We start from the raw sequence: 25,168 nt of genomic DNA on the forward strand, positions 1-25,168 counted from the left end.
CACCTTACGCGCCCCGCGCCCCTCAAAAGCTGGAGCCACGCCCAAGCTATGCCCCTTCCCGCACCTAACCAATGCGGACCGCGCTTGCTTGAGGGGAGTGTAGCGAGCAGGAGGCTGGCCAGTAGAGCGCGGTGTTGTTGCGGGGGCAGGGCCGGTCGGCGTGTGGGGCGGGCTGGGTGGCGGGCGGCTGCCAGGGGCACGGCCGGGGCTTGCTGCCTCTGCCCGCCCGCCATGAACTCCCTGGACCAGGCTGAGGGTGAGTGCGGCGGCCTGAAGCGAGCCTGGAGCTGTCCCTTCGGCGCGCCGGGAGCTTCCGGCTCCGTGCCTGGGCGCGCTGCCTTGTCCCTCCGGAGTGGGCCTCGCCACGGCGCTGCCCTGAGGGGGGCGAAGCGGCCGCGGGAGGCCTCGGCTCCCTCTCCACTGCGCTCCTCCTCGGCCCAGACAGGCGAGCTGGGGCGGGGTCTCTGGGGCGACCTCCGTATCTTGAGGCGTCGGGGCGGGCTACTGGTTCTGCTTGTGTTTTTCGGCCGCCCCGCGGAGGCGGACGGCGGGACCTGCAGAGAAGGCCTGTGCCGAGGAGCTCCGTGTGCGGGTCCTCCAGCCGCCGGCCTGCCCTGGGGAGGAGGGAGCTGCCCAGCAGGCCTTCGCTTTCGGTGCCTCTTCACGATAAGGCTTCCTGTCTTTAACTTATTAAAATCTGTTTGTGCAGCGGTAGCTTCTTCTCTCCTCATGGGTTTTTACACGAAATGTATTTCTTACGGTTTTGAGCCCCATACAGCACACTAGGCATTACTCTATGCCAAGGATCCTGTTGCATTTGAAGAATGTGACTTAAATAGCTCTGTATTGTCTGAGAACAGTGACGGGTTTGGATACAAGTTCTTTGAAGTTACAGATCCCTGAAAGGAGTTTTCTAGTGTCCAGAAGTAAGGCTTACATGGAATTCTAAAATGCATTAGTCTTACCAGGTGTTTTCTAGCAGATAGTAGAGCTAGACATGCAAACAAAAAATAAATGATAGTCAGGCGTTGTCAGGGGTTATTTGCTATGTCTATACAAGCTATAGGAATGTAAGAAGTGTGCTTTGCACGTTACAGCTGCCAGGTGCCACAGTAATAAATTCAGAGATGCTTCTTAGAACGTGCATAGCTAACGTTCCTGTTTTCTGAAAGGTGTGGTGTTTGGTTTAGGTTTGTGGGGTTTTTCTGGTTTTTAGTGCGTCTGCATTATACAAGTGTTTTCTTCACAAGTTTGTTTTCAGTAGTTTGATTTTTACACCTACAGGGTGCTGTTTCTCAGGAGGGTTTCATGCAATGCCTCATCTTCCCCTTCCCACATCAGTGACTAGTTGTAGGGGTTTGTTACAGTCAGGAAACGGTTAATTACTTTAATTGCTCACAAAGGTTTAGCTTACCCAGAAGGGAGGCAGAGGACAGGCCATAACTGCCGAGCTATTGGCAGTAATTAAAACTAGTTTAGCTGTGTCTGAAGTCAAGACGCTGTAATCGTCACCCTTGAACTTACCTGCAAACCACTTAGCAGTAAATTTGCAGTTTAGAAAACTACATTAGTAAGGATCATAACAGGTGTATTTCTTCTAATCTTACTAATTGCTTTATTATGATTAATAATTAAGCAATAGTTGTACTTCGAAGGAGAAAATTTCCAGAGCAATGTTAAGTGAAACACTTTGACTGCAAGTTTATGCAGAATAAAAACTTAGCTCCAGGTAGAACACTATCTTTGATGGGAAGTTGCCAAATATTGACCTTGTTGAACAAAAGCTTAAATCTAAGGTAGACTTCAGGTGAAACAGCAACTCATAGACAAATATTAGGTGGCTAAGATACTAAAAAACCAAACCAACAAAAACCCCAGAACAAATTAGGAGTATGAACTTGAACTGCTGTCTGGCATTTAACATGCATTTCAATAGAAACGCCATGGGAGAATAATGGCAATAAGAAGAAAGATCTATTTAAAGTGAAAAAGAGTTAAAATAAGGTCATAGAGCTAGTGTTTGCTGTGGGTTGTTAGACGTGTGTAGATGTTTCTACAAAACAAAGTCGTCAAAACCAAGCTGCTACAAACAATCCTTTAAGCAGCTGGCAAATGCTGGCCAGGTTTTTTTTTTGTTGTTGTTGGTTGTTTTTGTTGTGTGTTTTTTTTTTTTTTTACCATTATGTACATAATAGAACTTAATAGAACTCCAAGATGTGATACCTTTTCTTTTTTTTCCCTGTGTGGAGGGGTTACTTAAGCTATTGTAAATCTAACTCGTAAGTATTTTTAAACGTGCAAAATATGCTGATTTCTCAGGTATATTGATTTTTCTTTTCCATAAGTGGGAATGTTTCTTACATTTAGTGTAACTCTATTATTGTACTCTTTAGCTAAAGTTGTGCTTTTATTACATCTAAATGATCATTGCTTTGGTTGTCTCTGCCTAAGGAATGAACATGTACAAGGGAAAAGTGAATTACTTTCGTATTTTACATTAAAATACTACTATAAATAGATGAAAATACAACTATGCTTGATATACATCCTTCCCAGATCTCAAAGCTTTTGAAAGAAGACTTACTGAATATATTGCATGTTTGCAACCAGCTACAGGACGTTGGAGAAGTAAGTTTTATGTTCCAAGGGATAAATATGATTCTCTCTTTCAAGCTTTTAAGGTTAACCAGTGTGTATCTTTGATTTTGTTTGCAATGTGATAGTACGTACTAAGACACCAAACTAATACTTGAACCAGTTAGAAAAATTAGGTCAAGATTGAATTGGTTTAAGGCCAAGTTATTCTGGAAGTAGTTAGGACAGTAAGCTGTTTTATTTGTTCATTTTATGTGTTGGGGGTTTTGTGTGTTTTTCTCTGGGTTTTTTTTGGTGTTTTTTTGAAGGCCCAGGCTTTCCAGACAATCACTATAGTTACTTGAACTAAATATGGTAAGGTGAGATAGTGCCTGTAAAATTGAAGGTGGAAAAGTTACAGCATACACACAGAAGTGTGTCATAAAGGCAGAATGTCCTCTCTGTTCGAACAGAAAAGTGTGAAGGGGTAAGACACAAATACCGCAGAAATGCCGACAACTTAGGGATCAGCAGTCTGTGGTGGAGAAAGACTGTTTGGGTTTTTGTTTGGTTTTGTTTATTTTGGTTGTGAGATTCTGCTGAAGTTTCCATACTCAAAGAATACCCATGTTTTTTAGAATATATAAAATAGTGTCTTTTCTCCTGAGAGACCAAAGGGTTGATTTCAAATGAAAGAACTGGAGAAATTACTATTTGTAAAAGAAGAAAAAAAACGAACAAACAGAACTCCACCCCAAAACACAACCAACCAAACATGACCACTTCAAACCCCTTGTTTTGAAGCATTTGGAAGGCAAGCATATATTTGAAAGTAGAGCTGCACAACTTGTGGGCACCTACTGTAGGAATGCCTTTGGCATCCAGAATTGCTACATGTTACCAGATATAATTAAGAAAAAAGTTCTGAAAACTTCTAAGCATATTTACATGGGGTTTATATAACTAGTTGTGTTCACTAGCTCACTTTTTTCCTTAACTGCTTATTTTCCTAGTTTTGTAATTTGTGTAAAAGTGGGACTTTAATTATAATGGAGTCTCTAATTCAGTGTTAACTTTTTGTCTTGTTACCTTGGAAAAAAAAGTGTTTATGTAGAGAAGAAGTTCTATGCTTTTCATGGATCTTTTCCAAAATTCTTTTGAAAACGTATCTTGTAAAGCTACTTTTTAATTTGATTTTGTTTAAGAGCTGCTGCTGAAAAATAAATGTTTTTTAATAGGAATAAGATATTCTACTGTTTATGACTCTCATTCTTTTCTTTGTCAGTGATTCTGATAGTAGTATCAGTCTGCACAGCAACTGGTGCTTGGAACTGGTTGATAGACCCGGAGACACAAAAGGTAAAGTTCAGGCTACTCCTGAATGTAGTCTGTCTCATAGCTTGATGTTGCAGTCAAGTGCTGCAGCTATCACAACCTCAAAAACTGACAGGCTGAACATGGTTCTCCCATGAAACTGGGAGATCATTTTTAATTATGCTCCTGAGCAGTCTGGAATTGCTGTGGAATATATGCTGGGATAATGCCTACCAAAACGCTACACCATGAATGCTCATTTAAAGAACTGGTCCCAGGTACTTAGAAATGACCAGGAGTAGCAGTAGTTTTTGTTTTTGTTTTTTAAGTGAACTAGGCAGCAATTTTTCTGATTTCTTTCCTAGGTGTCATTTTTCACATCGCTTTGGAATCACCCATTTTTCACAATTAGCTGTATTACCCTCATAGGCTTGTTCTTTGCTGGAATACATAAAAGAGTGGTGGCACCATCAATGTATCCTTTGATCGTGTTTGGAGGTTAAAAATATCGCATTGACGGCAGTAACTGCTATTACTGAAACCTATGCTCATATCGCTTGTTCAGTTGTGTGCAAGTATTGGCTACTTTCCTTGACACAATCTACACAGTATAGCAGCCCGATGTAGAACTGTTTTGGCAGAATATAATATGTCCTGTGATGATGTAAGTGTTAGTGGTTCATTGGTTGAATATTGTTTTTAAGAAACTGCAAATAAGGCACACAGGTTTGTTTGTTTTGGTGATTTTTTTAAATTTTTTTTTTTTGTCTGAACAGGACTTGTGGATACCTTAAATTCTGTGTCTGTAAAACTGATATGTGGAATACTCAGTATTGTTCTGTGTATTGTTTTAAACTTAACCTGTGAAATTGAAGTGCAATTGTTGGGCTCAACTTTCAGGGTCTAAATTTTTTTTTTTTCTCTTGCAGACTGGAAAATTAATTTTGAAACCTAGGCCTCATGTTCAATAAGGGTTGTCTCCCTTCATTTTTTTCCACTGCCATGGAAACCAAAAATGACCTTTTTAAAGGTAGTACGACAGCAAAAAACTAACAGGACTGGTTGTCACTGCCTGGGAGTGAGTCTTACACAGTCGACAGTGAAAGTGTGCAATATTTCTTTCTCGAATATTTATCCAAATTCTTTGTTCATATTATCAGTGCTTTTGCTACTTCTGATTACCTCTTTTTTCAGTATTAATGTCACTTTTTTACTTCAGCTAGAACAGAACATACAGGTGAAGTATGTTAATCAGCTATGAATTTGAACTTGAAAATCAAACCTCATTTGTGTCATGTGTCTCTAAGTTCTTGTAAATAGCAGAATGATGCCAGTGTTCAGGAAAAGAAGTAAGACTTGCTGTATGGATTTTCTTGTTCTCGTGAACAGTATTGAAAGGAACACTTACCATTCCCGTGATGTTTTATTGGCACATTTACTCATTACAGCTGTTCTTGTCTCCTGGTCACTCTTTATGAACTGGTTCAAAGGCTTGCAAAAAGACTGTCTGTCTGTGCTGGAGAAAACTGGTCTTACCATTTATGAACTTGGCAAATATATTGAGTTGAGTTTATCAAATTGTAAATATAGTGCACCAGCCACTTTCATCGTGGTTATACATAGCTCCTTGGATTGATCTGGTTCACAACACTGTTTTAAGGTTTTAGTATTTTAAAAGTTGTCTTAAATATGCTTGCATCTTCCTGATTGTAAGGTTGTACTGTATCTTAAGTCCACATGACTGTCCTGAGTGGATTTTTATGCTCTGATAGTCTGGATATGAAATTTATGTTGCAAATGTGTAACTTGATATTTGGCAAAGAAAATATAAAAGGGTGCCACAATAAAATAACTAGTTGTTATTCAGAGTGTTAAAATCAAGCTTTGGATGTTATATGCATAAAGTGTAACTTTTTAATAGCTAAAATTGTAAAGAATTTTAGTAATTTAAGTTGTTCAAGGTGCCTTTTTAATTGTTTCAAACTCTTAACTGAGTAAAACTGCAAAGCTGTTGCAACTTCATTATCTCCTACGACAAGGTAAACTGGCTTTTAAAGACAGCCTATTGATCTAACTTAGTCAGTTGAGACATTAACAGTTGTCTCCTGTCACTTTCCACTACATTATCTGCCTATCCATTATTTTTAACTGTTGTATATTTTGTAGGTAAATGTGAATAAAATAAATTCTTTGTATAAACAGATGTTACCTTCTTTTGTACTGTGCAAATACAGATCTCAAATGAACAGAGAAGATCATCAGAAACTTATAGCTGAAGTCTGTAACTTTCATGATGGACCAACGTTTCATAGATTTGATGTGGTTCTTGCAGTCTAAGATATTGACACCAAAGTCTTGCTATGTTTTCTGCCCTGCGGGTCAATCCGGTCTCTGTAAGTGCTGCTGGAGGAAATTCATTCGACTTTTGCCTTGTTTGAGCGTTTGACCTGGGGAAACATACCAGAGTAGCCAGCGCTTGCATCTCAGTGCCTAGAAGGACGCTGTTGACGCGTGGGGTAGGAGGCTGTAAGGGTGAGGATCGCCTTGCCGCCGAGCACAGGTGCATTAGCAGATCTTGCCGACTGTGCTTTCTCGGCCGGGGGCCGGGCTTGGTGCGCACCGAGGCTGGCGTTGCGGCTGCGCGGGCTGTGATGGAAAGACTCGTCCCGTGACGGGAGGTCTGTGGACGACCGAGGGCGGCGGCCGGGCCTGCGGGGCCCGGCTGCGCCTGCGTGGGGCCACACACGTGGGTGCGCCGGCGCCGAGCGGCGCGGTGGCCGCGGAGCTATGGGGAAGAGCCGGGCGCGGCGGTTCCGTAGGGCCCCCTTCTCCCCCGCTGGCCCCGAGCAGTGCCGCGATGAGTGGGAGGGTGGACCCGAGGAAGAGCCGGCCGCGGAGCTGCTGGAGAAGGTGCGGGCGAGAAGCTGGGGTGGTTGGCGGCAGAGCAAGGAGGAGGGCGGAGGTGGGGGTGGGGGCGTGCTCGGCGCGACCGCCGCTGAGGATCGAGGGGGCGGGACAGCCACGGCCCCAATCGACCCGGGGGAGATGCTGAGGCGCGAGCCGGGGGGGGCTCTGCCTCCCCAGCAATGTCGGGCGGAGGACCTTCCTCGGGCGTGGGAAGGAGCCGTGTGGCGCTCGTCCGTCGCTGCTGCCGCCGTGTCGCTTCTCCAGTGTCACGGGGAGATGTGGCTACTGCTGCTCACTCCGGCCCGGGCACCGGCGGAGCGAGGGATCCTGTATCCCGTTCTAGCTCTCGTTCTCGCTTTCCTGACAGGTTCAGAGGGGCTGGGGCCAGTCGGGTGGCTGCTCTGTGCCCTTCGTCTGAGGAGAGGCTTTGGAGGAGTTTTTGCAGTGCTCGGGTTCAGTGTACGGTACCGGAGAGTTTTCCTGTAGATAGCCTTAGCTAGGCCAAGATGCACATGTAAGAAATAGCTACTAGAAAAGGCTGAAAAAGACTACATTCAGTCACTTGATTGCTACAGCCCTGGTTTTGGTTTTACTATTACAGATAAAGAGTAGTTTAAACCTGTGCATGCAACTTGAGAATTGGAACTAAAAATCTGGTTTCCTTAAATAAATCTCTTTTGCTTACTTGCTTGATAGTATTCCCTCCCCTCCCCTTTTGTCCTTTTTTAAAAAAACTTAGTATTTGAAAGTAGATATGAGGTTTCAGCAGTGCCAGCTAGTGTCAAATCTATGTCTGAACTATGGCTTTCTTGTTAAACACCCAGAATAGTATTTATCAAGTCGTATAGTTAACACACATAACCCAGGCAAAGATTTAAACTTCTGTGCAGGTTAGAAGTTCTTGACTTTGTTCAGAAACAGTAAAACAAGAGCTACAGTGCTAGGCCTGTAAATTGAAAGGCAGGGTCTTCTCACGCAGTAACTTCCATCTATCTTTTCTGTCTCCTCTAATCTGCCCTGTTTGTGTCTCCCCAGCTGCAACATCCAAGTGCTGAATTGAGGGAGTACGCCTGTGCCAGCATTTCCAAGCTCTTGCAGCAGAAACACGTAATTCCAGCCTTTCTGCAGAGAGATGTTGTCCGGTGTTTAGGACCGTTGTTGATGGATCACAGTTTAGCTGTTCGTGAGACAGCTGCAGGTGCTCTCCGGTAAGTAGTTGCTAATATTTTATTAGAATGATCTACTCCTGGCACGGTAAAGAAAATAATAGGGCTTTGCTCTTAAAGCTGTGAACTTGAATGCCAGCCGGCTTGTATTACATCCCTTGTGAGTAATCATGCCTGTGTCAGTCAAAGTCCCTAAGAGAGGGTTTTTTCTTGCTGCATAGACAGCCATGAGACTTTAATGTCAGGATCTGGATCTAAGTTAGGTGCCACTGTTCTATCTGCTTCCAGTGGAATGCACGGGCTTTCCATCCTTATGTTAAGAAAAAACCCAACAACTGTACTATGAAGAAATACAGAGAACCTGAATGTCATTAATATGGCAGTTTATGTCTTGATAGCACAGTGGATATGGTGGGCTAGTTAGAGAATCCACACACATAGATGGCTTTTTGAGAAACTTGTAGATACCGAGCAGCACCATTTTGAGTTGGTGTTCTATGGTCAGAACTATATCCTACTTTATTTGTATAAAAATGAGCATTAACACATATCAGCGTTACATATTGTAATTTACACTGAGTGATATCTGACAGAATTAATTTCTTTTTAGTACAGATTAGCTTTTTAGTTATTCTAGACAAGTAAGCGAAAATAATTTTTTTTCATTACACCTATGTTATTTTTTTATGGTAATGTGGAAGAAGGCAGAAGTTACTGGTTAAAGTTAAACAAGAAGTACCATAACCTTTAGAGAAGAACAGTGATTGCATCTTTCTTTTGAAACATTCCTGGAAAGTATTGCATCTGATCCAAAGCATTTTTTTTCCCCCAGAAATCTGAGTGCTTGTGGAGGATTTGAAGTCTGTGATGACATGGTAACAAAAGATATAATGACGCCCCTTGTCGCACTTCTGAAAGAGGTGTGGTTTTATTCACTCTGGTTTTAAAACTGATCTAGCCATTTAATTATCCCATTTTCAAAACCAGCTCAATTTCTGTAGCTATTACCAAGATAAGATAATCCAAAGTTCTTTTGAAAGAATGTTCCAGTAGATTTAGTAATGCAATAATTTTTCTTGAGAATTCAGACCACTTGCTTCTGCTCCCTGGCCTGCTAACTTGGGTTTGTGGTGAGTTTTGCTGCCTAGGATGATTTTTACATAAATGATCTGGAGGTTTTGGTCTGTAACATTAGTCAAGGGAAGTCTATTGCTGTCAGTCAGGATCCAGATCCAACATTTTTATGGCAGCTTTATGCTAGTGGAGTTGTTTTTGTAAATAATTTTCTCTGAATGAAAGGTTGTATTTACAGTTGGGTAGTTACTGCTATTGTAGAATACGCTGTACTGAAAACCTGTTTTTGTTTGGTCCAGGTGTTGCAGTGCAGTTTGGAGATTACATTGAATTTTGTCACCTGCTAGCTTTGTATGAGCAGCCTTGAGCAATACCGTCATTTTCTGTATGTTTTTTTCCCCCAATTTTAAAGTATAGAATTATAGAATGCACTGGGTTGGAAGGAACCTTTAGAGGTTATCTAGCCCAACCCTCCATGCATTATCCATATATCAGTAACAGCATTATTGTAAAGCACAGCAAGATATTAGCCAAAGTAATCTTTGTGATTAGAAAGATTTGTTGAAATTTGTATACAAACTGTATTAGTGAGAAACAGCCTTTCAGGTTCTAAAATTAGTAAGTATTTATTTATTTTAAAATGCTTCTGAAGACTATTTAATGCAAAGCAAGTGCTGCAAGAGTCTTTCTTCAAAATAAAGAACTGTCAATGATTCAAATCTATTGTTGCGTAGTTTGCATAGAGAATAGGAAAGTGGTCGGGTTTCCTGGTAATAAACACTTCATGAGGGATCTCTCCATTCACTCTGCTGCTAATGTTTTAAGTTTTTTACTTTTCTTCTTGACTTGTTTGTTTCCCAACCCTGGTTCTCTTGTCTGGTTGTAGTGTAGCACTGGACTAGATGCTAACCAGGCCTCTCCAAAGAAGTGCAGAGAGGTGAACAAAAGTTACATTGAAGACATAGCCAATGAGGCTATTAATTTGCTGTGGAATGTATGGTAAGTGCTGTGTAAACAGTGGCCTTTTAGAAGAGTTAAATTAAATTGTTCCTGAAAAAGAGCATCTAATTGAGGCAGAGAAGAAATGACTGTCATTACATGGGACAATATATTCAGTTCCTGATCCTGATTTCTACTTTTATTGCTCCTTTGTTGTTAAGCCTCATCTGGTCTGAAATACCAATTTATCTTCCATCATCAAATTACTTTTTTAAGTGAAGGATTCTAAAAGTGCACAAAGTTGTTCAATCTATGTTCTGATACTGTTTTCTAAACGTGTGCTGTCATAGTCTCCTGTACAGTTTGTATTGTGGAATCTTGCATGCACTTTCTTATTGTGATACAGGAGATGAAGAAAATTAAATTCTGGACAGTGGTCTCCAGTGCTCTGGAAGTATGAGGACTTTTGTACTACTTCCTCCCTCTGCAGGTCATCTCAAAAGTTAATATTAAATGTTTGGACAAACTACACCTAAGGGACTGATGCAAATCTACTTAATTATGTGACAAAGAATATGAATTGTCCATACACCAGGGGAGGTTTACATTGGATATTAGAAAAAAAATTATTTACTGAAAGAGTGGTCAGGCACTGGAATAGGCTGCCCAAGAAGGTGGAGTCACAGTCCCTGGAGGTGTTCAAAAAAGGTGTAGATATGACACTTAGAGACATAGTGTAGTGGGCATGGTGGTGTTGGGTTGATGGTTGAACTTGATGATCTTAGAGGTCTTTCCTAACCTTAATGAGTCTGTAATTAGTAGTTTGCCTTGGAAACACCAGGTAGAGAAATGGCAACACTATTAATACAGGAAAGGGCTATAAACACTGAAGTGATAAAAACCTCTTCTGAAAGATCTCCTTGAGTTTTATGTTGTTTACGTTCATTTTGTAACAACTCCATGTGATTTGACGCTTTGATCCATACGCAGTTACGGTTTGTACAGTGTATCACTGGCACTGCTTCTGTCTGTATGGTGTGGCTGCTGGCTTTGAGGCCTTATTTATAAATTGGTTTTGTGTTTTATTTTTAATGGATTGTAATCTAGAATAGCACAGAAGCTGCTTGTGTAGCAACTTACAGAATGCATGGTGCTTTGTAAATGACTCAGCCATGTGTTGCGTTGCTTTCACAGACATAAGTGCTTTAGAACAAGAACTGTAATAATTAAGTGAGCTATAAATCACTCCTGTATTTCAAACTTTGTGGCAACGACTGAACTACTGACTTCATTGCTATGTTTAGTACTGATGAAATTTGTGCCAGCATTGATACTGATACGTTTTCAAAAGTAAATTTTTGAAGACTCTTCTAACTAGATAGGTCCCACGCTTTCATGGTCTGATTTTGTCTAGTATCAATATATTAGTTTAAAGATGGGAATAGCTGTGAAAAATGAAGAAAACAAATTCTAAGGTTGAATAAATGCATTTAGCATTGATTTAGCGTGCATTTCTGATTGGTAAGAGCACTCATTTTCTGGAGGAAGTGAACATTGATGTGAAAGGTAGTAGCCTACTCTTATTGTCACTGGGTTTGTGGATGGAGTCTTCCATGGCTGCAGAAAGCCCTGGGCTGGCCTGTAGCCCACAGATACAAGCTGTCTTTCAAGCTCTGGCTGGCTCAGTCCATAGGGGGCAGTACTTAGGCTCCTGAATACGGTGTGTGAGGATGCAGCTGTCAGGAGCCACCTTTCAAATGTGTCCAAGGTCTTGCAGCTGCTCTTTCTCCACTTTATATGGAGTTGATCATAACCTTGGTAATGAAGGATCAGTTTGACTGATGTGTAATTCTTAGGTAGGTCTTCAAAATATAACAGTGTGTACATGTTACTTTAAATGTTGTTGCAGTAGTTTTTCCTGTGAAAACTGTTTTATTAATCTTTTTGTGCATTAGTGAGTGCAACAATACTGCAGTACACATATTCAATAAAGAAGGATGTTTGGAGGCTGTGTTACATTGCATGAAGAAATTTTCCACAAATGTGGATCTGGCAATCTCAGTAGGTAAGCGGGTAAAAGAGAAGATTAGATTTTAAAGGTTTTGTTTTGTTTTCTTTACTATATGAATGTAACACTTGATGTCACATCCATTGTATAGTGCACCTACCTTAACATTATGTAAGTTTTACACTGAATGTAAGACTGAAGTCCTTTCTGAACAACACATCGTTCAGAAGTTGACATCTCTTGTGCTTGTTTTCAGTCCAAAGGAGAACGACTTAATGGTGGTTACATGGGAGGAAAAATATTGTGGAAAGCAAGCTCTGGACGTATGCTATATTTTTCATTTTGTTTTCTGGTTCTGGTAATGAAGGGCTTAATCAGTAGAGCAATGAACATGGTCCATCTGAAAGAAAAAAAAAGGAAAAAAAAAGAAAAAAAAACAGAACAGCTCGTTATCACTTTGAATGTTGGTTTATTAGTAGTGGTGGTGGTGTTGTAGTCTTAATGCTCTTACAGGTGTACATGCTTGCGATGGTTTTTTTGGCATACTCTCTAGTTGGTGTTTAGTGGAGGAATTGAACTTTGAGTAGCTGAAATTAATGCAGCCAGTCCCATGTGTGGTGTGGTACTGTCCTCGCTTGTTTCACATACAGGTTTGTCACAGAATATTTTTCAATCTAAAACACAGTTAGTGAGAGATGGTGTCATACTATTACAATATGATGCTGCATGAAATGTTGTTTTCCTATGTCTGTGTTTCATTACTGCAGCTTTCATGAAGATAATGCTTTCTCATCAGGAGAGTGAAGACTACTGTTTGGTTTATTAATTATTTTTGTTGTCGTTGTTTGTTGCAGCAAACTGCTTGCAAGCTGTGACAGAAGATAATCCAGATCTTCTTCCTTCATTTAATGCTTTTGCACAACAAATACTGGAAACCATGATGTTGTGCCCAGAGAGCACAATGAAACATATCCTTCTGAGAACACTGATAGCAGGTATGATGCTCAAGGGTGCCCATTGCTGTGTGGTGGAGGGCATGGGAGGTAAAGGAGGGTGGGAAGGACAGAATGCTTAGTCTTCTCTGCTGTAGTTTTGACATCTGATTGTCAAAGCTTGTACAGATGGTTTATGAGGTTATTTTTGGTTTTTTGGAATTGTGTTTTGCAATGACCAGATGTTTGCAGCTAGTTTTAAGACCACTGTCTTATATGCTTCATTCAGTGATAACTCAAGGTGATAACCCGTTTTAACTGTTCATTTGGTTTTCAACAGTGAAATGGGTCAATAATAAATTGTTGTGGATCTTAATAGACATAGAGTTTTACCTCAGAATCTCTGTCTTGCATTCTTCTTTCTACCTCAACTGCTCAACTATGGTGATTTTTTGATACTGAAATGTAATTAATTTTGAGAAAATGGTTTAACTCATGTAGATTTGTTATTGCAGGTAAAAAGCGTCACCAGGGTTGTTCCACATATTCTGAGTTTACTTAAGCTTAAGAAGTGGGCATAACATAGTTATTGCAGATGAGTATGTGAAATGCTAAACAGAAAAATACAAGTTTGAAAAAACAGACTTGAACATTCATATTGAGTATTTTAGATATCGGAGGCCGTGTGCTTATACACTCTGCTATTGCAGAGCTGGGAATTGAGTGCTTTAATGATTTTTACATTTCAATTATCTCATGTTTAGGCACTGTCTGGAATATCAAGGATACCATTCCACCAGGCAGCTTGGGAAGCATGGTTAATACAATCCTGAAGATTTTTTCAGAATCATTAGCAATAGACGCTGGTGAAATGATTATTCGTATGAATGAAGCTGAAAGAAACAGGTTAAAACTTGCTGCAGAGGCAGAAACAGAGGAAAACATGAGTGATGTTATAGACAACTGTGTGAGTGAAGATGATGTCATGGAAGAAATACCAAAGGAAAAAGTCAGAAGAGAAAATGACATTTCAGATCTACTTCCTGTAAGTGTGTCTGGCTGGCTCTTCAACAGCTTAGTGCATTTTGCTGAGCATCTGACAGGTCTTGACTCAGCATTAGCTAAACTACCTATGAGAGTTACTAATCCTTACTTCCCAAATAGCTTGAACTAAAACCTCAAAGATGAGCATGGAGAATTTCAGCACAGCTTGTTGCAATGTGGTCAAGTTGTATAGCACATCAGGAAAGCACATTTCCACTTTTATTCTCTAGTGGAAGGTATCGGCTTATCTGACTCTTCTACCTGTAGTTACTGCAGGAAGTTCTGATTTCTGCATAAGGCAAGTGAGTTTTTTTAATGGTTGTAACTATTTAGTGGAGATGGCTCAGAAGTCAGTAAATGCATTCACTACTGTGTACACAAGAAGAGTAACAATACAAGTTTCTGTTACAGTTTTAGCTAACATTAGGTGATCTTTTCTGTTACAGCCTTAGTGCAGCTGGTATTTTTTGAAGGTAAAATTTGTTCTGAAGCATCTAAAAGAAAGATGATAAATAATGCCTCTTGGTTTTGTGGTTTTTTGTGTTTTTTTTTTTTTTTTTTGTAAGCTTTAGTGTAGGACGAGAGCAGGAAACGTCTGGATTGTATTTTTAGCTAGCAGCTTGGGTGCTTTACATCACACTGAAATGTCATTTTACAAAATTAAATTTGGTTCATGCTTTTATTTTTTTAGTTTGATAAATGGGAACTCAAAGAAGTGACAGCATTACTGACAGCTCAGCAGACTGCTCTGGAAATCATTGTTAATATGTGCTGCAGTGAAGGTTTGTAGGGATCTCTCTCATTGCAAGTGCCACGGTGCGTTGTTTCTGGGACAGGCTGTGTTTAGTTTGCTGTTTGGTGATCTTTGCTTGTAAGGGCAAATGCTCATAGGCTTATTGTCCCTCATACCCTCATCTTGGGAGCAGACTGGATTGTCATTTCTAGTAGTAATTTAAGTGCATGTTTCTCCTTTAAGTAATTTCTGTTGCTTGTTTGTCTTATTTATTTAAATTTATTTTCATTTATGATACTACATGTGCCAACATTTAAAAGCAAACAAAAACAACTCATGCTGAGGAGGTGTTTCCTAAAAAGTATTACAGCAAATTCTTTGTTCGGTTAGAACTCAGTCTGAGTTTTCATCTGATACAGTGTGAGTGTGAATCTTATTGTAGGACGAGGGCATCAATTTTTTTAAAGCAGATAAATCTTGTAGCCTTGATATAATTTTGATACTACAAGTGCTGCAAAAAGAAGAGAGATGTCTTTTGCATGCAACTCTGGCAATAACACAGCTTTAGGCTGTTTGAAGTTCTGGAGCAGAAAGAAGGGCTGTTATTCTGCAGGGGGAGTAGGGAAAAGCTGTTCTGTACCTTCTATGAATTTTGATACTCAGTTTTGATAGTTTTTTTTCCCTAATCTTCAGGAAAACAAATAAGCAATTTGCAAATTCTGTTTTAAAAACCCAACACAACAACAAAAACAACCAAACAAAACTAACTCCCCAAAAACTTCTCCAAAACCTCAACACTTTAATTGCTACTACTGTTTGTAAGCCTCATGCAAAAGTAATTCTGCAGGAGTTAACTTTGAGTAAATCTTTCAGGTTCTAATAAAATCCACAGCGATACTCAGATATTCCCAATGGTGGTTTTTTTTCACTCTTACAGTGAAATTCTGCACCTAGTATATGAAGCTCCTTTCATAACTGTATTTCTCGTCTAATGAGCTTAATTCATAAGCTCTCCCCTTTAATTGGAAAATCTCTTGTGGATAAAATGCATATTCTGTCATTCACTCAGTGTAATGTAAGGTTGATTGTGTTTTATTTCACTACAGTACTTTACCCATTCACGGGCAGACAGAAACATAATCTGTAGAAATTAAGAGGAATCCAGAGGCAGCTGTTCATTTAATTTTCAAGCTATTTGAGGACTAAAATAGCTTTAGCCATTATGCTGAGTTCATAGAAACCCTCAGCTTGCCACAGAACTGAGGGGAAAAAAGGAAGCTGGCAAGAAACATGTTTTCCTGAATGCTGGCTGGCATTTGTAGGAAGCAGAGTGCTCTCCCCTTAATGGGGACATGGGAATGAAGCCAGGAGACTCCAGCATTGCTGTCCAGTATGTAGGGTACCATAACTGGTAAAAATGGGATTACCAATGGAAATGCTTCTGTATTTCCAAGACCGTAACAAGAAACCTGATCTTGGTTATGCAGTAATGTTCTAGACCCCTGTTCCTGCTCTGTCCTTGCCACTTGCTGAGAACATATGATGACTGCTGTCTTTGTTATTGCTGAATTACATGGTCAGCTCCTATGGTTATAATTTAGTTCAAAGGAGATTTTTGTTTGCTTTGTAAAGATGCAGATGGAATTTTTTAATAGAGGCAAGAGACTGACGGAAAGGGGAATGTCTGCTTTGTTTTCATGCTTGTTGCTGCTGTGGATTGGTAAAACATAAAAGACAACCATTTTCTTATGCAAAGGCTATTAGCACCAGCATTCTGTGGCTGTAGAATTAATTGGATGTTACCATAAACAAAAGATGATGCTTGTGTGATCAAGTTACCAGAGCCTGGTGAGTTACTTTGCATCAGATAAACATCACCTCCAAATAAATTCTTAAGCTGCTGCACAGGGCAGGTGAAATGCATTCATTTAAACTTTTCTCGCTGTATTTTAAGTGAATGGATTTACCTTTTGCCACAGAAAAAGTACATGGCTGTTAGCATAGTTACTACCGTACCTAGGTCTTGCATGAATCTGCATTGTCAGATAAAAATTACTTGGGGGTAAATATGATTTTTTTTTTTTTTGGGGTCACAGTAGTTAAATATCCTGACCTATGTACTCAGGCAGAGCTTTCACCTGTCAGTGAGGAAGATCAGTCCAACCTGTAGACTTAGGACTTGTGTAAGCAGCAGTGACACATCAGTTAAAATATAACCAGGTTTAAAACAGCTTTAGGTAAATCAGTGTAAACCCTGTGGACATAGATGTATCAGTTTAAATATAAATGATGGATTTAGCTTGTGCTTCTCAGGCCAAGTCTACCTTTAGCCATGGACAGATTATTCACTTTACAGTAGCCGTGCCCTTGGGTCATACAGCCCCAACCCCTGTCTCCATGTCTGCCCTTACAGATGTGCTACTAGAGCAAATGAAGTTTAAGTATAAACCTAGTTCAGGTTTATAACTATAAACTTAGTTTAATTTATTGAAAATATATTGCCTGAAATGGCTAACAGAGATGATCTGGGTTGCTTTGGCTTGCTTTACTGCCATCATGTCCTTTCAACTGGCCTTGCTGTGGAGACACATATCATCTTCATCCTGCCCAGTCAGAGGACATCTTTTTGTGGCTTCAGAATTGCCAGAGAGAACAGTTGCCTTAAACAGACTGCAGTTAGTAAACAAATGGACTTAAACTGCTGTATATGCATGCTTGAATCTGCCTCACAAAGTAAAATGGTACAATCCAATTTTAATAAATACTTTAGAGAATGTTTCTCTTGTAGTTTTTTTGGTATCTTTAAATGAAATATGCTTGGTATCACAGGGAAATATTCGCATATGAAGAACCATCCTCATAATACTTGTTGCCTGAATGAATATAATAAATATTAAAAAAAAAATATAGTTTAAAGAAAAGTAATTAGATCTGTGGCTTAATGGCACTTAGTTTATGTGGACTTCATTAGAGTCCAAGAGCTTAAAGACTCCTAAACCAAGAGGTGGAGCCAAGTGTGGTTGAGAAGTCAGGTACCTATTGCATGAGTGTTGTTACATTTACAAATCTGCCTCCTGTTCTCAGATCCTTCTGATGATGAATGGGAAGAACTCTCCAGCAGTGATGAAAGTGACTTGTTTATGGAAAACTCATACAATGAGGGAGGTGGGCTGGTAATGTCACCCCTATGCCTCTCTGAGGAGGTTAACTCCGCATTTCTGAACAACCTAATTCCAAAGAAGGTATTGTCTTTTATTTCCAACACATGGTAAAGTCTTCCCCTTGTGCCTTCCAGTTAGGCAGATTATCCCAATCCATCTGGAGAAAAAGGAATAATTTTTTAAAATCAGTTTAGTTTCACTTTTTTTGGTCTGGAGGTGGAGCATTTAGGTCAAGACCTAAATAATTTCTTCATGTAAGTGGCAATAGAAGGTTCATGTGTTTCACAAATATGGTTGGTTTTGTTGCTTGGTTTTCTTTTTCTTTTTTTTTTTTTTGTTGGTTTGTTTAATTGTTTTACTTTATTAATTTGGCTTTTTCAAAATACAAAGGTTATTCCTTGATTTGGAAGTGAAAAAGATTGCCTACAAAAAGAAAGTAAACCTGGAGTAGAAGCATGACTGACAGATTTCCATATTAACTAAGTGAGGTGGAAGTAATGTGAATGGCAATAGTTAGCACTGAAAATGTGCGAGTTCCTCTTCCCCCCCTGTTTTATACTCTGTGTTTGAAACACAATGTTTGACACTGACAAGAATTCAGATGTTCTTGTTTCAGAGTTGTTTTGCTTATTCTTATTTAGAGTTGTAAAGATGCAGTTTGTCATTCAAATTGGTTATTATGCTAGTTCACCAGCACTGTAGAATTCTGACCCAAGACATCAAGGTATGAGATGAAAACATTCAAGGCTTTTTGTACTTAAGGCAAGCAGCCTTAAGTTTCACGGCAAGGTCTTGTAGACTTGCAGCTATCTGAAAATTCTGTAGAGGAACCTCTAAGAAGCAAAATCTAAATGAAAAATAATAGCAGAGACCTAGAAAAGCACATTTCGTTCATCACAGTTGGGTACTTAAAATATGCTATGTTTAACCCAATGTATAATTGCACCATTTGAATGACTGAAGAATTTTCTGGCATTTTTAGCAGGTGAGACACTTGCTACATGGAAAGCTTTGAAATGCATAGTTTGAAGTATCTGTTTTGCATTATCCTAAAATGTTAGTCTTTACTTGAAATGCACTACCAAAAAAAAAAACCATGCAACTTTATTGCTAAACTTTTCATTTTCCCCTCCCCAGATACTTGAAAAAACTGCTTTTCCGAACACTGTTGCTCTAGACATCTGTATGCACAATGCGTCTTGGAAACCGTTAATCAAAAAGTAGGAATTTCATTGCCTCTCTTACTATTTTTCATGTATATTCAGTTGTTTTAAAACTCTTAGAAGGATTGTTCATCTTTGAGGTACTTTCAAGATCTGGACAATGGCAGATCTGATACACAATTTTGAATACAGCAATACAAATGTTTTTGTAAACTGCACACAAGATCACAGACTTAAAACATGAAGAAGAATCTTGAATTGATGTCTGTTTGCAAAGAGATCTACTAAGTCTCTTTTTTGTTTGTTTGTTTCAGACTGAATGCAGTGCAGTGTAGAGCTTTAACATGTCTTCATAGCATTTTGTTAGTGTCAGATATGGATTGTCTTGGAGGAGCTTCAGCACTTCAGTCTCTTGCACAACATCTCTCGCAGCTAGTCTTTTCTAATATGGGTAAGATGTTTAGTAAAGGGGTTTGCTACCCCCCTTTGCTGATCATATATATAGATACAAGGTAGTCATGTACATTGGTTTATGCAGTTCTATTACTTACTTTATCCCTTTAGCCTTTCAAAATAAGGAAATTGACAGAAGTGTGCTGACAAAACAGTGTATCCCAATAAAAGGTGCTTATTCAAATTGCATTTTCAGCAAGTATGATCCCGATGCAAGTATATGCTTTATATGTGTGTTTGCAGGCAGAAGGTCATTGATTTTGTGGATGAATCCTGTCTTGCTGTGGTAGCAGAACTGCTGGGTGAAAAACTGCTATTGTCACGAATATGATCGAGCAATCAGACAACCCATGAACAAGATGGGACATTCTCTTTTTAAATGTGCTAACTAGCCTAAATAGACATGTGAAAAAAGGGTATCTAGCATAGTCTTTCACTTCATTTTTTTCTGCGAATCTTATGTAATTATGGCAAAGGTCATTGCTGCAAAAATCTCTGGAATGTACATGCTTATTACCTAGAAAAAAGAGCAGCCACCTTGTCATCAGAACAGGCTTTATGCATATGACTGCATTACTTTATTGAAATACATTTGTAATAAAAAAACATGCAAAGTTTTTATGACTGAATATTACAGCTGCTCAACTTCCTGTTTTGGTGCTGGTGTGATTTTGATAGAGAAGGCAATAAATTTCATTTTTCTAAAATACTATTTTAAAATACCCAAATATCTTGGTAAATACTAGAGTATATCTACTGTAGCTCCTCTAGGGCACATTATTTCCTAGAGATACTGTGATGATTTCTTCATGCATCTACCAGTATTGGTATTATTGCATGGTCCAGTGTAGATAGCAGATCCAGCTACCTCCTGTAATCTTATACATCAGATCACTAGCATTCCAGTAATACTGTTGGACCAATTACACTATGGTCTCTCTGTTACTGACACTAAAAAAAGATGAGATTAAAAAAAAGGCAGCCCCCACATCCCTGATTGCAAGCTGATGGTTTGGTTCCCTGACAGGTTTTTTCATTCAGACTATTCCGATAATCTGTTTTTGGTTTAAGGTCACTGATGATGGCTTTTCAAAAAACAGAGATCCTCTTAAAGGCTGGAAAAGCCTGCCAATTTTCAAAATTGTCAGAAAATGTTTTTCCTAAGACAGATCTGTTGAAGTCTGGCAGATGCATGGCTTTGTCATTTCTTGTGTCTTAGAAGCTCACACAGTTTTCTTCCTTTCAAGTATCTTCATTTGTAGGCATGAATGCAATGCATGTAGTTCTTGCTGTAGTGTATAGGGTAACACTGCCTTAATGCTTGAAAATGCATCTGCCTGCAAAGCACACATTATTCTCAGTGTCATTAAAATATGTGATTGGTCCATGGGAACATTATTACTGAGAGTAGTGTTTGAAAAACTAAAGTGCAGGAAATTAAAATAAATATGACGACATATGCGAGGAAGTTCACATGGAATATCTGTCTCATGCTTGAAGAGCAGGACGTCCAAGACTTTGAAGTATACATGTTCTGCTTTGCAATAGTCAGAAAATTCTTAGATGAAATGGGAGAAGTAGCTAGCTGAAGATAGTGGGTGGTAATAAATTAGTTTAATGGCCCAAGTACATTTTTTTAGTAGTTAAATGCCATGTAATGGAAACAACAGGTAGAGCTGATAACATACCAAATGTGGTTAGTAGGAATTCTGCGGTTTACAGGGTAAAGAAGGGGCTTAAAGATCTAGCTGGGAAAGGAGGAGATAAGTATTAAATAATCAAGAGTTTCTGCATCTGGAGTACTCCGGAAAATAAGAACACATTAAAGAAAAATAAAAAGCTTCAAGAAATGCAGAACATGAATTGAAAATGATGGCTGGTATTGAAGAATAATTCAGTGTTTGAGTCATACATTTCTGAAAGGTAATTTAACCACTGGAAAACATGCTCTTTTTATGAACTGGAAAGAGTCTGGTGTGCTAGATGCCTAAAAAGCCTTCTTAGAAGACAGAAGAAAGGAGCTAAAATATGGAGTCAGCTTCTATAGTTTTCTCAGTTCCTGTGGCCTCCATGTGATACCAATTTTCGAGTTTCTGATCTGACGGTAGTTGTTTGTACTGTACATTGTCACACAAGTATCTTAACCAGGAATGTGCCTGAAAGTGAGGACCAACTGTGATCTAACCTCTAGATGCAATTAATACTGAATTCCAATAGATCACTATGGTTATAAACCTACAGAGACCAGGCTCTGAAAATCTAGCTCTTCCTGTTTGTGGTAGTACCTGGAGGAACAATTAAGGGATTAAGGAATTTGTATTTCTTTGCCTCTTGTGTCGTTAATCTTACTGTTTAACTTTTGACTCTGGGTTCAATTTTTGACAGAACTCCCTACAAACACAGAATTCCTGGAAGCTATAACCAGTGCTTTGAGGGCTCTCCTACAAACAATGGCATCAAAGAACATCTCCCAGGTAAAAGCTTTCAAGCTGAACTGCTCTAGTAAGTTCAGATTCATGTTGCAAAGTTTTTGAAACAAAACCATTTAGATAAAGTGCTAAATTTCAGCAACTGTGAACAGTGAAAGAACAGATTGAATAGCAGTCACTCTTGGTGTTTTTCATGGACCTTACAGGAACACTTTTTTTATGTATCTCCTTCTTAACAGGTAAACAGATGAAAGGTGTTTCAAAACCAAAATAGCAATAAGCCACAGGTTGTATCTTTAGGAGATAGATACACTGACAAAGATTTAGTAAATTAGCACTTGGAAATGTGGATTCTTTATTACCTGATGTCATCTAGTTGAAGCTGGTTGTCCTTCTGGAATCTTGATCAGACATGAATTAGTGAGCTAAATATGGAAATGAAGCATAATAGTTTGTTATATGAGACTTTTAAAATACTAGATGGTCTGCTGGTCCTTTCTGGCTTTAAAGCGGAAAATGATCTATTAAGTTGTAATGAGTTGGAAATAGCTATTGATCTAGGTAAATTTGTGAAAGTCCCTTTGGCTTCAGAACTTTTCCTCCAGCTTCATGACAGCCTTGGTTATGTTCTGGAAGAAACACCTTAAGGATTTAAAGGGGAGAGTTTAAATGTTTTCTTGCTACTTTTATTTTCAGAGTTCTTGTACATTTTAAAATTTCCATGAAAATATGTCTGTTCTCTTTTTTCCTTTTTTTAATCTCTTGCTAAGCAGTGTATGACTCCTGAGCAGCTATTTGCTTTATGTGAAGCTGGTATTCACAGCAGCAATACCACTGTTAGAGTGAATGTAGTGAGCATCCTTGGAATTTCTGGCAGCATCCTGGCGAAAGGGCAAGACACAGCTGAAACACTAAAGGTGAAAGGCAAACTTTGCTTTGCAAACCTAAAACAGTTTTGATACTTCTTTAAATTTTGTTAAGCATCATTGGAAAAATAAAATTTTCTCTCATATTTCAGATGATTGGAAAATTTCTTCTTGAGGTTGCTATGAAGGAATCTTCTCTCGTGGTAGCAGGGGAAGCCTTGGATGCACTTTTTGATGTATTTGCAGATGGTAAAGAAGCAGAAAAGGCAGCAGTACAGATCAAGCTGCTTCCAGCACTGAAAGAATTTCAGCCAGTGTTCAAAATGAGGGTAGGCATCAAATGCAGCCAGCTCACAGTCTCAGCACACAGTGTGGGTAAAAGCTTTCAGATTTGAACTCCAAGAAGTGAGAATTAACCATGAATTTTATAAGATGACAAAAAAAAAAAAATATCCCCCAACAAACCAATCAACCAAAACAACAACAGTCAGCCCCCAGATAATTGAATTCTTGATATTCTGCTTTAGAGGAAATCCAATAAGCTTACCCTGCAGTTCATGGACTGTCAGGGGTAACAGCACAGCATCTGCACTGCAACATCTGCATTACATTGTGAGCATTATTGTTATCTAGATCACTGTATTCTTCTGGTACCTTTGTGTTAAAAAACAACCTGCAAATGTCTCTGAAGTAGAACAGATAAATTGGTGGGAGAGAAGCCCTTTCTGAAATTACACTGACATAGTTTCTAACTTCCAGTAGTTTCAGGTGGACATTTTTGTTGTTGGTTAATTAAAATAGATAATGTATTCTGTGTTCTCAAGAATCACAAGGTCAAGTTCTAAACAGTAATTTTGGGTACATCTTTATCTTAAATAATGACCTTCACTATACTCTTCCTTTAGTCAGATGAAGCCTGAGGAGTGACTTTGATAGTCTTAAAACAAAGCACTGCACACAGAAAATACATACCTGACAGTGCTACAGTTGTTTGGTTAGTTGCTACAGTTGTTTGGTTAGTTATACATGCAAGGTTTTTCACATAAAAAGCTACAGGAGATAAGTTCATGTTTCAGATTTATGAGTGAAATAGCATGCCAACTGTAATCGAGTTTTAGGCAGAGCTGTATTACAGCAAATTGTTACAGTGTGAGAGCTGAAATCTCCCTCTCACACTGACAATAACGAGGCTAGCTCAGTCCAGAAGCAAATGAAGCTGTATTTACAGGCAAAACTACAATCTATACTGAAATGCAATGAATATGTACAAATATACACTAGTCACAACATTTACAAATATGTACAATCAAGAGAAAAATACAACGAAGCTCCTTGGGACCCCCCAAAAGAGAGGGGCTGTGCTTCTTTTCCTCCCCATTCCCAGAGCAGGCAAAAGGGAAGAAAGCCAAGAAGCAGAGAGAGGTTTGTTAGACTTAGCTTGTCAAGGTCAGTATGCAGGTCTATGTTATCTTCAGCCAGGATAGAGAAGCAGCAGGCAGACAGACTGAGAGAAGATGGACTGCCTGACTGTCCCATGTCTTGTTTTGAGTACTGGCTCTTAAACATTTCATATCTCCAATGGAAGTGTTTAGAATAATCATTATTTGCTTTCTTACACCCAATCGTGATTTATTTACATTCTTTCACTTTTCTGCTCAAACTTTGTGAAGAAAAATTAAACACACAGTCTTAAAACCATCGCACAAATTGACTTGCTAAGATAGTTGCTAGCTATACATGTGCTCATGTGAACCTGTTGGAGCTCTCAAACAGCACAGCTAGCATGTCTTGATGGAAGACCTGTATTGAATTGCTGTAAACCTTAGGTGATCTAATAGGAGAAAATTCTTCATTAGTAAAGTTTTGTTTGTTTGTTTGTTTTTTGTATTACAGATACGAAAAGAAGGCAAAGGACAATATAGTACAGATCAACTTTGTGTTCTTGACAATGTGAAGATGAATTTAAGAAGATTCATTGCGTATCAGGAGACACTAGGGAAAACCCCAACTTGAAACATCGAGGAACTCCAAATTTTTCCTTATCGAGTAATGTTTTCCAAAAATATAACCATTTTGAGTTTCTAAAATATATTGAGCAGGGCAGTTTTGCTTTCATGTTAACACTGTATTTTTTTATGTTCAGTATTTTTATACTTCTGGGTTGATGCAATATGGAAGTCACATTGGCATAAAAAAGATAGCATAGAGATTGTATTAGCAGTGATAAGAATGCACTCCTGCAGTCCCAAGGTCCACAAATAGCACCACTGTCATTTAGATAGCTGCCTTTATCCTGACAGAAAATTATAATTACATGAAAAAGTAATTTAGAAAATATTACGTACCAGATTGGGAAAAAAAAGTTTAAGAGCTCAAGCTATTTTTTCAGGAAAGTGAGCAGTGCA

General features: G+C 39.0%; 2 protein-coding genes across 3 annotated transcripts; both read left to right on the forward strand.

The window, feature by feature from the left end:
* The first annotated feature begins 231 nt into the window (after window positions 1–231).
* Window positions 232–5,434, forward strand: CNEP1R1 (CTD nuclear envelope phosphatase 1 regulatory subunit 1). Of its 2 annotated transcripts, XM_054389545.1 has the most exons (7): window positions 232–256; window positions 1,724–1,760; window positions 2,555–2,628; window positions 3,860–3,933; window positions 4,254–4,363; window positions 4,498–4,552; window positions 4,818–5,434. In XM_054389545.1, exons 1-7 carry the CDS (start codon window positions 232–234, stop codon window positions 4,857–4,859), a joined length of 417 nt encoding a protein of 138 aa, XP_054245520.1. In that variant the 3' UTR covers window positions 4,860–5,434. The 2 variants fall into 2 exon arrangements, with proteins under 2 accessions (XP_054245520.1, XP_054245519.1); XM_054389544.1 differs by lacking the exon at window positions 1,724–1,760 and having other exon boundaries at window positions 2,557–2,628.
* A 1,241-nt stretch (window positions 5,435–6,675) lies between these two features.
* Window positions 6,676–24,821, forward strand: HEATR3 (HEAT repeat containing 3). The gene is made up of 15 exons (XM_054389727.1): window positions 6,676–6,798; window positions 7,831–8,003; window positions 8,794–8,881; window positions 9,922–10,034; window positions 11,930–12,039; window positions 12,837–12,977; window positions 13,679–13,959; window positions 14,650–14,740; window positions 17,776–17,933; window positions 18,990–19,072; window positions 19,330–19,466; window positions 21,854–21,942; window positions 22,671–22,814; window positions 22,916–23,092; window positions 24,657–24,821. Exons 1-15 carry the CDS (start codon window positions 6,676–6,678, stop codon window positions 24,774–24,776), a joined length of 2,028 nt encoding a protein of 675 aa, XP_054245702.1. The 3' UTR covers window positions 24,777–24,821.
* The last annotated feature ends 347 nt before the right edge of the window (window positions 24,822–25,168 follow it).

The sequence above is a fragment of the Indicator indicator genome, chromosome 19 (genome assembly GCF_027791375.1).
Source record: "Indicator indicator isolate 239-I01 chromosome 19, UM_Iind_1.1, whole genome shotgun sequence".
In the NCBI taxonomy this organism is placed as follows: Eukaryota; Metazoa; Chordata; class Aves; order Piciformes; family Indicatoridae; genus Indicator; species Indicator indicator.

Bases quoted from the DNA above. Each gene is read 5' to 3' on its own strand.
- CNEP1R1 (XM_054389545.1), top strand. From the start codon at position 232: ATGAACTCCCTGGACCAGGCTGAGG. The intron at 257-1,723 runs GTGAGTGCGGCG...ATAAAAACTTAG, and splicing joins CTCCCTGGACCAGGCTGAGG to CTCCAGGTAGAACACTATCT. The intron at 4,364-4,497 runs GTATCCTTTGAT...CAATCTACACAG, and splicing joins AGAGTGGTGGCACCATCAAT to TATAGCAGCCCGATGTAGAA.
- HEATR3 (XM_054389727.1), top strand. From the start codon at position 6,676: ATGGGGAAGAGCCGGGCGCGGCGGTTCCGTAGGGCCCCCTTCTCCCCC. The intron at 12,040-12,836 runs GTAAGCGGGTAA...TGTTTGTTGCAG, and splicing joins GGATCTGGCAATCTCAGTAG to CAAACTGCTTGCAAGCTGTG. The intron at 23,093-24,656 runs GTAGGCATCAAA...TTTGTATTACAG, and splicing joins AGCCAGTGTTCAAAATGAGG to ATACGAAAAGAAGGCAAAGG.